Below are 13,265 nucleotides of genomic sequence, written 5' to 3' on the forward strand. Positions count from 1 at the left end.
CTGAAGCGGGGGAGAGGTGCCGCCCCTTATGTCTCAGTAGGTTCCTGTCCTGGTGGGGCGGATCCCTCTCTCAGGTGGTGCTGTCATGGGTGAAGGGAAAAGATATGTTCATCAGCACATTTCTCCTGGATCGTTGGGAGGAGTTGCTTTTGGAGGATGTTTAGACCCCATTCTATATTCATGGCAATCTTCTTAATGAAAACTTTAAGGGAACCCTCTCCCTTGAAGGCAAATCCTCAACACATTAATGTTCTATGGGTATTTTTTTATTGGCATGGCTCAGCACTCATGGTAGCGTTCATGTTTTTTTCTTCGGACAATCATTACTCCATATGACCCCGAACAGCTGGTAAGGGCTACATCAGAAAAAATAAAGGGGGTTTTACACATAGCGATCCATCGCTGATTGCGCGAGAATGTCCGGCTCCATTTCTCGTCATCAGCTTCCTGCTGGGGCTTCCTGCTGTGATGACGAGCGACGCGTGGAGGCGGGCGGGAGGACGTCAGGATCGCTGTGTGTGAAAGGTGAGTATCGTGCGCTGCGTCGCTGCTGCATCGCTGTGAGGTCTGCCTGTGTGACAGCTCACTAGCGATCATTTAGCGATGCACCAGCGATCCTGACCGGGTCGGATCGCTGGTGCATCACTAAATGTAAAAGGGCCTTAACTGTGCTTCCTGAAAAAAGGTATTTTCTGTGAGAAATCACCTTTAAACTATTTGGACAAATGATTAGTGAAAAAAGGTGAGCACTATCTTGAGTCCTGTGTCATGTTAACAGTAAAGCATCCAGAGACCATTTATGTGTGGGGTTGTTTTTCATCCAGGGGACAAGGCTGGCTCCTTCACAAACATCTTCCAACAGAAAATTCTTCCATTGATCCAGGAGAAATTTGGTGATGAACAATGATTTTCCACCATGATGGAGCACCATGTCACAAGACAAAAGGGACAACTTAGTGGCTTTATGAACAAAACATTGACATGGACCGAAATTTCTAATCCCATTGAGAACCTGTGGTCAATCCTCGAAAAGCAGGTGGTAAATGAAGAAACATTAATTAGGCATTGCCATCAGTAGGGATTTTGCCCAGAAGCAGATATCCAGCATGCCAAGGTAAATTTCCAAAGCCTTACAAAAAAGGATCAACACTGAAAATATTGCATTGTTGTTGTTGCATAGACTTGATGTATTAGTCAGGAAAAGTTTAAAATGTTATGATATGTTTATGGTTGTACTTCAGTAAACATAGAAATATCTTAAAAGATCTAATACTCTGAAGCAGCAAATTTTGTGAAAAACAACATTTTTGTCAGTTTTAAAACTTTTTTCCGGAATTGTACACTTTTAATATGTCATTGATACAGACACATTTACATAGCACAAGAAAAACTGATACAGGTTCGAAAAGAAAAATTCACAAATTGTAAAAAAAATTTCATCTCTATAATAATATACTGAATGAGGTGGAAATTAGTCTTTTGAGAAAAGTTTTGCATTTCTGCCCATCCCAATGTACAAAAGGCTTCCATTTCTTGCTGACTTTACAGAGACTTTTTTTAATTAATAATTGTCCAGATAATGATGATGTTACCACACTTGTTGACAATTATAGACCATACATCAAGATGTCAGACCAGTTTCTAATCTCACACATTACCAGTACCGTTATCTTGAAACTTTTTATTCCCTCATAGAAGAGGAATTTCATTCCATTAAATAAAAAACACATTGGGGTTATCAATTTATCCATTAATGAAAAAAGATCTTGAAGCTTTAAAAATTAATGATAACTTTGTGATCCGACAGACAGACAAGGGAGGAGGGTTGGTAATGCAAAACCGTGTATATTATATGGCAGAAGCTTATAAAATCCTGTCTGATACCAAATATTATACTGGAAGTCACAACAACCCCACTATTCAGTATGAACTTGAGTATCAAAAATTGATTAAAAATGCTTAATAATGTCAAATAGTTAATAAAAAAAATAAAAACGATTTTGAATGGATTCTTCTCCAAATAAAGCACTGTTTTATCATCTTCGCAAAGTCCATAAAGACCAAAATAAAACCTCATAGGCGTCCCAATATATCGGGAATTAGATCTTTGACTAGCTCCCTTTCACATTATATTTATTTTTTCATACTGGATTTAGTGTAACCAAGCTACCATCATATTTGAGGGATTCAACCCAGTTAATTATGGAAACTAGAAAAATTGTATGGGAAGAGAATTTTCCATTCATCACATTAGATGTATTGGCCATCTATTCCAATATCAATCAAGAAATGGGTTTGGAAGTCGTACATTATTACCTGAAGGAAAAGACAATTTCCAGTTTTGGGCTGCACTAATCAAAATGATGATCCTTGATCCAATAAAAGGATTCATTTTATATTGGATCAAAGATCATCATTATGGTTAGTCCAGCCCAAAATCGTGATTTGTCTTTTCCTTCAGTCATCCTGGTGGAGTTCATTACCCAGCCACAGAGCAGCAGAAATAGTTATTGAGCTTTCAAAGTGTTTATCTGTAGATTATAACCTGTCATCTGATGGTAATTTAAAATATGAGCAAAGACAATTCCCTTTAAATGGTTTGGAATTTGTACTTAAGCACAATGTATTCTCCTTTCAAGAAAAATTGTTCTTGCAGCAACATGTCACAGAGATGGGGTCTCTGGTCGCCCCAAGTTATGGAAATCTCTTTGTAGGACAATTTGAGTCCTATCACGTATTACAAGTGAGAATTATCAAAACCATATTATATGTTATCGTTGTTACATCTACAGCCTCTTTATAATTTGGCGTGGTACACCTTTAGAGTCTTCTCACTTTGTTGCGATAGTGAACAAAAATGAATGGGAAATATATTTCACGGCAAAATAGTTTTTTTAGATTCAGAGATATCGCATGAAAATAAGGCAAATGGATATCTTGACTTTTATAGTGCACATTTCCCTAAATGGAAAAGAAATATTCTTCTGCGCCAATTTCTTCATATAAAGAGAATTTGTACCTCAACAGAGGATTATACGAGTCAATAAAAAGTGCTACTCAAAAAGGTTTCCTGAGAAAAGATATCCAAAAACATTTTTAGAAACAGCTTATCAAAAACATCTCTAAGTCTAACTCAAAATGATTCCATTTCTTCTAGTAAAAACCCTTCTAAGAAAACCCAAAAATCTGAGACCAATAAGACTAATATAGATCAAATAAATAATAGATGGAAACTTAATTTTTTTGCTTCTTACAGTAAAAAAAATCTATAAGAAATGTTCTAAAAATCCTAGTATATTTTTTTAAAAAAAGATCCAATATTAAAAGAGCTAATTCCGTCTGAACTGAATATCTCAATCCGTAGGGGCAATACAATAAAAAATATAATAATCACAAAGGAATTAAAAAAAAAAAAAAAAAAAGACAAAGATGACTCCGGGTGTTTTTAAATGTGGTATCAAAAAATGCTGCTGTTGTAATTCAAAACAAATAAAATCTAATAGCACAGGTGAGACTTATGGTACTGTCACACTTAGCGATGCACCAGCGATCCCGACCAGCGATATGACGCGGTCAGGATCGCTGGTGCATCGCTAAGTGGTCGCTAGTGAGCTGCCACACAGGCAGATCTCACCAGCGACATCGCAGGGGTCGGGGGTCGCTTCTTACCTGTCAGATGAGGCGATCCTGACGTCCTCCCGCCCGCGTCCACGCGTCGCTCATCTCCACATCAGGCAGCCCAGCAGGAAGCTGACGACGCAAAACGGTCCAGGACGCTCTCGCGCGATCAGCGATGACCAGCGGGGGAGCGGTCGGAGGTAAGTATCAGACATAGCGATATCGCTAGCAATATCGCTATAACGTCACAAAAACCAGTGACGCTATAGCGATATTGCTAGCGATATCGCTTAGCGTGACAGGCCCTTTACTGTATGGTATTATTCAAAGACTGTTTTGTAATTCAGATTATAGTCGCACTGCCCAACATTTGAAAAATGAAATCGAATGCGGAGATGAAGCATGAATGCAGATAATTTATGTATGTTTTACATGGTTTCTAAACCTCTTCATCATTGCAAAACTACAATAATGACCCATTTTTGGCACCTTGGGCAGCGCGGACTTTGAACCAAGCATTCCTCATTCATTGCATTATATCTCCTTGGTGGTCCTGCTACAGCCTTCATATGGTTCTGTAGATGTTGTGACTATCACAATCCTATCAGGTGAGCATACCTATAATATCTTATACCACTTGACTATCAGATATAACCGTATTTGCGCTTTTTGTCTCTCCAGCTTTACCTTTTTTTTGTAATTCAGATTCTATCATTTATGCATGTAACTGTATCTGAGGTCTACAGTATATTAGTTGTACTATGCAAACTCTGCGGTTTTGTATGAACGGACAATGACAAAAAATGGTTTTCTAAAGTAAAACCTCTCTCGACAAGTCATTAAGCAAACTGTAATAGTAATTTTGATAGGATAACAGCTACACCTTTAGAACAAACAAATAGGCTTGATGCAGCCATAATGTATAGTTTGTTTTTTTTTTAAGTATTTTTTTTACATAACACTTTTGATTTATCTGCACTTATCAAATCCATTTGCCTTTTTATCTTGATGGGAGTGTCCTTTATTTGGTTTGTTTCACTTCAATATTTCATCCTGTGTCCTGCTGAAAAAAGCTCTAGAGACTTAGATACGTACACTGCCTTTCCGCCCTATTTTTGTGGCAGTACAGTGACCCAACTGTTTAGAATGTACTGTTTAGTCCCTTTATCTTATTAATTTCACTTAATTTAGCCATATGGCATAGATATATATCATTTCACAAAATGTAGCACAAAACATGACTTATGTGCTTACCTTGCATTTAGAGTAAATTCCGCTGAATGGACTTCCAAACATATAGCTTCACTTAAATCCACAAATCCCTCTGGATCAGAATGGTTTTCATCTTCATAGTAGCTCAATAGGCCATTGTCTATGGTACACCACCATTTTTTCATTTCTAAATAACATTAGAAAAAGACATTTAATGCAACGTCTACAAGCAAATATAAGAAATATTATATTGGTGAAAGTTTAATGTTTTCAAAACCAAGACAGTTTCCTGAGAGTTGGAGATGAGCCACTGCAGCAGCAGTTTACTGATCCAGACTCCAAAAAGAAAATCGTTTTTTGAGTTTTAGACTAATAGGCACTGCTTCAGAAGTTCAAAAAATATGTACTGTATATTATCAATTAAGTGGGAAAGCATATTAATGAGAAACTCGAGAGAGTGATATCTATCGTCTCTTGTGTAACTTAAACTTATGACACATGACAAATAAACAACTTTTTTGCAAGTATACAGCTGGCTAGCCACCAATTTTTAGCCTGGAAATCATGCCCAAAGTGGCATGGCCCATCTATAGGCTTGGGTCTCATGCAGCACTCGGTTTGTTTCCGAGGTAAGGCTGCTAACAACTCATTTCATAAAATTCACACACACATTGTGCTGTATCTTCACAAATTATTCACAAAGGCTTGCTTATTGTTAATGGATTCACAATGTTTGTAAAACCATCCAGTCATTAATAAAAATCGAGCAATTTGCATTTCATTTCTGATGATATATTTGAATGGTGCTGTGATTTGGAACACCCACAAATAACAATCACTTAGCCCCTTGCAGTAATAATCCCCCACATAATAGTAAATCAATCCTTTACTTCTACATAATTACATCATGGACCCTTGCTGTGCTCACCTACAGTATAAAGATTAATCCCATCCACCCAGGTTATAACATAACCCCTACAGCAGTAATCAGCTGTCCCCTCTCTAGTCCAGTCAAAATACGAAAAAAAAATGCTTTACCCTGAACAAATTCCAAGAAAGCGTTTTATTGTTTTTTTTGGTAGTATTACATGTAGGGAAAAACATACTAAAAGTTTACCAAGATAGGATTACCACAAAGGGTCTAAATGTGACGTCAAAGAATATGACCGCCAAAGCTGTAAAATGTTAAATGCGGCTCGCCTTTCAGTGTCTATCATATTTGTTTTACAATTACTACTATTATTATATTTATTATTTACCGATTTATTTATCTTCTTTTACAGAGCTGAGAATGATGGAAAGTCAAGAAACTTGCCCCTTACGCAGCCATGAAGTAGAAGATGACGGAGAAAGAGTGGTGATTGGTGCAAAATGAGCTGAAGGGATCAATAAAGCCAGTATTGAGAGGGGCGTTAGCACTGTGGTAGCTGCTGGAGCAGTGGTGCACAAGAGATGTCGTATGAACTACATAAACAAGAAGCAAATAGACTTGCATAATAAAGCTACTTCCGTTCATCGTTCACCTGCCAAGAGAGGTACACGGGTGTCTACTGGATCCTATGATAGCACGACACAGTGTTTGTTCTGTGGACATGAAGTGGTGAAGACAAGATCTAGTAGTGATTTCGATGACTATAGCTTTGTTAAAACGGATGGATTTGTAAGGTCCATCTTGTCACATTGCAAACAGTGTAATGATGACTGGGCAATCACCATTCAAGGGAGAATCGCGTACTTTGGGAAGGACTTACATGCTGCAGAATGTCTGTATCATCGTTCATGTGACATTAACTTTTGGACAAATTACGGAATTCCTATGCGTCATGGTGGTGGATCTACTAAGCAAGAGCAAGTGTTCTTGAGAATGTGTGCATTTCTCGAGGACAACGATGAAGAGCAACTGACTGTCACAGATCTTGCAAAGAAAATGACGGAGTATCTTGTAGAAGGAGACAGTGCTGCCTATAGTAATAAATGGCTGAGGTATAGGCTGGAGGAGAGGTATGGTGATTCGCTATTCATAGCAGAGTATGAAGGGTTCACTAACATTGTAACGTTCTGTGAAAAGACCAGAATAATCCTGAGGGACTATTTCCATAGTCAGGAAATGGATGAAGAAGCCCAGAAGAGAGCCATCATAGAGACTGCGGCCAAACTAATCAAGAGCGGTATCAAGTCTAAGGTCCCATCTTCAACCGATGAATATCCGAAGACTTCTTCGCTTGAATGTCAGTCTGCCTTAGATTATCTCCCCCTGAGTTTGCTTTGCTTGCTTGAAACCCTCTTCGTTGGAAAGGACATTCACAGGAAGGTCGCAAGCATTGGACAATCAGTTGTTCAGGCTGTACGTCCCAGGGCTGTAGTAGCTCCATTGCAGCTTGGGTTAGCAGTCCAGCTCCATCATCATTTCAGGTCTCAATTTTTTGTAGACAGTCTCTGAGCCATGGGATAGTGTTCATCATATTCGGAAGTTCAGCGATTCGAGGAAAATGTTGCCGCTTCTGTTGGCCAGGATGTACTCGGTGGTACCATAGACAGACTGGATACGGCATTGCTGTTCGCTGCGGACAACGTCGATCATAATATCATCATGTTAGATGGGAAGGGGACTTTCCATGGCATGGGGATTGTAGCTACTGTGACTCCAGGAAGGAAGGTCAGTCGCACTGTTCTCAGACGGAAGACTGCAGACTTGGAGATAGTTGAACAAAGCAGAGTTGATGTAAAGGAATACCGTTTCGCAAAACACACTCACCGAAACATAAAATTCAAGTCCTTGCCATTTCTCGATGCCATTGACCATCATGTTGATGTATTGTGGGGGATGTCTTTACGCGTCAAACAGCCTGCACCAAGCTGGAATGGTATGATGCACATGCTACATAAAGACTGTGATCATCCGGGGTCGTCTTTGGTAATCTTCCTGCCCATCATTGACATGTATTCTGGAGACAAGTCATGTATCTTCTCTACTCTTGAGTATCTGTGCAACCTTGCTGATAAACACTGATCCGCTTACATTCGATCAGCCACTCTACTGGAAAGCGTCAAAAATCAAACACAAGGTGCCTGAAGACAGCCCAGTTCGAGATGTTGTCCTGATGCTCGTGAGCTTCCACACATTGATGAATCTTATGGGTGCCATAGGAACATTGATGGATGGGAGTGGAATCAAAGAGATCTTGGGAACAATTTACGGTGACAATGCTGTGTGTTGTGAGTTGCCTTTCTGGACTCCCTCTGGTGGTGACGGGAGGTGGTGCGGTTGGTTTGATCGGTGGAGATCTGCCACCTGAGAATGAGGATGACGATTGGATCTCAGGATTCTCAGATTGGATTTAAGACAGCTGACGCCCTATTCAGTTGCTGGTGATTCCTTCTGGCTTGTCAGCTCTTGGTTTTCAGCTCTGTTCCAGTCTTCTAAAGCTAAGTTTTTCTGCTAATGTTCACACTTGATTTTGTTGGTCTATTCAGTTTTTTGTGTGGTCTGCCGGCCCCGGCTGGGGGCTGAGCTGAATTTCCACTCTTATTTATTAGTATTTTGCCAATTGGCTTTTTGTCCCTTACTAGTTCAGTCTCTTTTTGCTCTGTCTCAGAATATTTCAGAGTACTGATATAGTGGGAGAAGTCTAGTGACTTCAGGGTTAATTTTGCTATCAGAAGTGTTGGACAATATTTTTGTAGGGTTTTTTGTAGGTTGCAGATAGTGTCTTCACTTTCCTTTCCTGTCTAGTTAGTTTGGGCCCCATCATTTGCTCAGCCTATTTTCCTGCCTGTGTTTGTGCCTTCATCTTGTTTCACCGTCAATACATGTGTGGGGGCTATCTATTCCTTTGGGGTCTGCTCTGGGGCAGTTAGTTTTCCTTTTTCTTGCTTTAGGCTTATGTAGTCCTCTGGCCGTGACGAGGCGTCTAGGTTCATCGTAGGTACGCTCCACGGCTACTGCTAGTTGTGTGGTAAGATCAGGGATCTGCAATCTGCATAGTTACCAACCACTCTGGTTTTCTGTGGCTTAGCTTGTTTTGCTTTTTTCTCCTCGGTGACCCATTCATAACAGAATCACCAGCCATACCGCAGATTCTAGGGTACTCAAAAGCAGGAAAGAATTGTAAAAAAAAAAAAAAAGTGTCAGAATTTTTTTTTTCCTTGGTGACCCATTCATAACAGCTGTGCAGCACATCATGACTGGAAAGTCAGTTCAGCGTGCAGTTCGTGGACATCTCCTCTTTGATCAGTGTCTTACTCAGCATGTTGCAGACAAAGTACTTTGCGACCATCCCGATTTTTCAGACCTGTTGCAAGAAGATGAACAGTTGTATGCTCGGACACTGACAGGGGAGAGTGACTTGAATTCGGTCATCACTTCTACCTGCCTTAGTGAAATTGTCCACCTCTTGTCCACCAAAAGAAATGGATTATCCGCTCACTCTCGCACCAGTAAACTATGGCTGAATTACCAACAGATGGTTGGAATTGCATGGGAGCTTATCAAGGCCGATCGTACAGGATCCTTGCTGATGCACCTTCATGCTGTAGCTGAATGTTTGCCCATTCTTGCAGCTGCTGGGCATGGGAACTATGTGAAGGCCTCCTACCTTTACCTCCTGTCTATGACCACTCTGGAAGATGATATGCCATCAGTCTTCCATAGATTTATGAATGGCTTGCATGTTGTAAGGCGGACTGATCAGTACTGGGCAGGCCTGGGTTGCGACCTAGTCATCGAGCAAGCTCTGATGCACTCCCTAAAAACTGCAGGAGGACTCACCAGAGGAAGTGGAATGTCTGAACATCAGAGGGCCTTGTGGACTCTGTCTGTGCCAGTGTCCTCTTCCTACAGTGATGCAATGCAGGGTTTCACTCGCCAGAGCTTTTTCACCAGTGAACAACACAAGGAGGCAAGAACATCAAGGACGAGAAGAGATTGTGAAGACCTGGAGAAAATTGCAGATAAACTCGAGACCTTTTCACCTTTCTCTCTAGTGGCAACAATGGAGGGTCAATCACTGTTTTCAGTTAAGTACAAGCGGTCAATGAAAGCCAAGACCCTGGCATCCAGTGAGGCTATTGACGTTGCTATGGACAATACCATGTTTTGGCATAGGTGGTTTCCTTCATTGGAGACTGCCCTTCCCGTGGTTGTTCCTTCCCGGGGAAAAACCTGGCTAGTCATTGCTTGCGTTGAGAAACATGTGATGGTGTCTCCGTGGCTTGTGTTTTGCATGTTTTTGCATGTTTCCCATAAGGGATGGGGGCATTGCTCTAGAATCACTGCGTTGAGAAACATGTGATGGTGTCTCCGCAGTGTTGGATGTTGATCTCCATGAGTTCATTCTTCCTCATTTTTCACATGACGTCATTGATGACGTCATGACCTTGCCTGTCCATGTAGTTAGTATAAAACTTTGTATAAAAATTGTTATATGAAAATATATAGTATACAAAATGCAAACTCTTCTGTAACCTAAAGCTACAGCTTTGAAATAGGGAAATATTCGTTATTTTTAGTGCGATGGCTGTCATCGTCTTATGACGTCATAGTTAGAACCTTTGTGGTGATCAATTTTTGGAAAATTTTTAATATGTTGTTCCCCACATATAATAGTAATAAAAAAAGTCATAAAACGCTTTCTTGGAATTTGTTCCGGGTCAAACCGCATTTTGACTGGACTACTCCCTGGCAATATAATCATAAACCCCTTGTACTAATTAATTAAAGAGTTGTTAATCTGCAGCACATCACTCCTCAGCCCCTCTATACCTAGCCTTAATCTGCATTGCTTCGCTCCTCAGAGCCTCTATACACAGCCTCCATCTGCATTACTTCACACCGCCGCCCCTCTATATACCACCTCCATCTGCACTCCATCTCAGCCTTTCTATGTAATGCATATTCCTGCAGTACATTGCTCCTCAGCCCCTCTATGCACAGCCTGCATCTGCAGTATATGAATACTTAGCGCCTCTATACATTCCTTTTCTCCTCAGCCCCTCTATGCACAGCCACTATCTGCAGTACATTGATCCTCAGCCCCTCTATGCACAGCTTCCATCTGCAGTAAATTGATCCTCAGCCCCTCTGTTCACAGCCTCCCTCTGCAGTATATGAATACTCAGCCCCTCTATATATTCATTTTCTCTTCAGCCCCTCTATGCACAGCTGCTATCTGCAGTACATTGATCCTCAGCCCCTCTATGCACAGCCTCCCACTGCAGTACAATAATCCTCAGCCTCTATATGCACAGCCTCCATCTGCAGTACATTGCTCCTCACCCCCTCTATCCATCCAGTTCACCATCCCCTCATCTACCTCCATATCAGTCAACTTATTTCATAGTAAGGGTGGCTGTAAGGTATTGAAAACACTTGAGAAGTCAAAGAGCTTGGCGTGCACTGCAGTTCCCTCATTGTCCAAGAATGAATGTACTGTATGTAGCAGAGACACTACTGCATCATCCACCCCCAATCTCTGCTAGTACGCAAACTGTAGGGGGTCAGTGTAGGCCCTCACCCTTTGGGCACAAGTAGGCAAGTACTATTCTTTCCAGCCACTTCATAGCATGTGCTGTTAAGGCCACTTGACGATAGTCATGTAGGGAAGTCGGAAAAGTTATATTGGGAACCGACACCAGGCAGATGGTCTTCCACAGCATTGGTACTCTTTGTAATTGTAGGCTCCTGTTAAACAGGAGTTGGAAGACAATACACAGTTGGTTTGCGCATGCTCTAAGTACACGTGGATTGAGGCCATCAGGCCCAGCTCTTTTGCCAATGACTAGTTTACTAAACTGTTTTTTTACATCGCTTGAGGAGACAGAGAAAGCAAACAGTTTATTCTCCAAAGTCAATGCTGCCGATCGATCTCCTGCTCCACTCCCCATTCCTTATGATGCTGCGCATGTGATGGTGAATCTGTTGAAAAACTCATTCATTTCATTAGCCATCTGCCCCTCTAGGCACAGACTCCTTCTGCGGTACATTGATCCTCAGCCACTCTACGCACAGCCTCCATCTCTATTACATTGCTCCTCAGCACCTCTGTGCACAGCCACCATCTACAGTTCATTGCTCCTCAGACCCTCCATGCACAGCCTCCATCTGCAGTACATTGCTCCTCAACCCTTCCATGCACAGCCTCGATCTACACTACATTGCTCCCCAACCCCTACATGCACAGCCTCCATCTGTAGTACATTGCTCTTCACCCCTCCATGCACAGACTCCATCTGTGGTACATTGATCCTCAGCCACTCTATGCACAGCCTCCATCTCTATTACATTGCTCCTCAGCACCTCTGTGCACAGCCACCATCTACAGGTCATTGCTCCTCAGCTCCTCTATGCACAGGCTCATCTGCAGTATATTGATCCCCCCTATCATATTCTCCACTCAGTCCCATGCTCCTGACTCGAAGGTCGTAAGAGATGTTTTCAGACGCACACAACATGGTAATGTGTATGCTCATGCTACAGATTTTGATGTAGCCACAAGGCACAACTTCACTAAAACACAAAGCTTATTATATTCAAGCATTAACCATCCCAATTTATATTTTAGCTGTCACCTTAACTACTTACCTTCTTTTAATTTTCGGTTTGTCGATAGTTTAGAAGAAGATGAAGATGCTTTATACAAGAATCCACAATAGGACATATTTAGATTGCTTCCATTCGCTGACAGAACTTCTGATGATGTGTAATCTAAAATGATTTAAAAAAAATTTGCTTATATGTTCTAAAATAGGAGAATTTTTTCTCTGCAGATATCATCCAATGGGTTTTATTTTTGTGCTATTCATTATTTCAAAACTTTTCAATATTCAAAATATTAAAAAGAAGTCTATAATTAATGAGCAAATTGGCAAACACTGGTCAAGATGGTACACATGCCACATTAAATTTGGTCTAACTCAAAATTATACAGTATAACAGTATAGAAGATGCAATTTTTTCTCTATCTCATGGTGTGTCAAAATATTGTGCACATCTTCTGTAACATACAACTTATCTTAGCTGGTGGCAGTTCAATATACAGTATGAAAGCATTAATAAAATTGGTGCAAACTATTTCCTTTTTTTGCCACATATTGTTTAGTAAATCTGCTACATGTTGAAAGTAAAATGTGAAGCGAGAAGTAAATATGGTTGGTTTCTTCATGCTATTCCTGGCAACAGCTCAGAAGCTACATTAACCCCTTAACCCCCAGGCCATTTTCCGCTTTTGCATTTCCGTTTTTTGCTCCCCTTCTTTCCAGAGCCATAATGCTTTTATTTTTGGTTAAAATGGCCATGTGAGGGCTTGCTTTTTGCAGGAATAGTTGTACTTTTGAACAACACCATAGGTTTTAGCATATTGTATACTGAAAAATGGGAAAAAGTGTAATCCCACAGTTGTCTTTTGAATTTTTTTCACCATGTTCACATAATGCTAAAA

General features: G+C 40.7%; 1 protein-coding gene across 3 annotated transcripts in view; it reads right to left on the reverse strand.

The window, feature by feature from the left end:
- Window positions 1–13,265, reverse strand: part of ARAP2 (ArfGAP with RhoGAP domain, ankyrin repeat and PH domain 2) — a 453,511-nt gene that overhangs the window by 199,579 nt on the left and 240,667 nt on the right. For all 3 annotated transcript variants that reach the window (XM_073574724.1, XM_073574725.1, XM_073574723.1), the window contains exons 15-16: window positions 12,410–12,532; window positions 4,873–5,017 (exon numbers count right to left, since the gene is read on the reverse strand). In XM_073574724.1, coding sequence (XP_073430825.1) covers window positions 4,873–5,017; window positions 12,410–12,532 — 268 coding nt within the window. The remainder of the gene's footprint in view (window positions 1–4,872; window positions 5,018–12,409; window positions 12,533–13,265) is intronic.

This window comes from Dendrobates tinctorius, unplaced genomic scaffold, assembly GCF_039654945.1.
Source record: "Dendrobates tinctorius isolate UK_male_01 unplaced genomic scaffold, ASM3965494v1 ptg000039l, whole genome shotgun sequence".
Classification (NCBI taxonomy): Eukaryota; Metazoa; Chordata; class Amphibia; order Anura; family Dendrobatidae; genus Dendrobates; species Dendrobates tinctorius.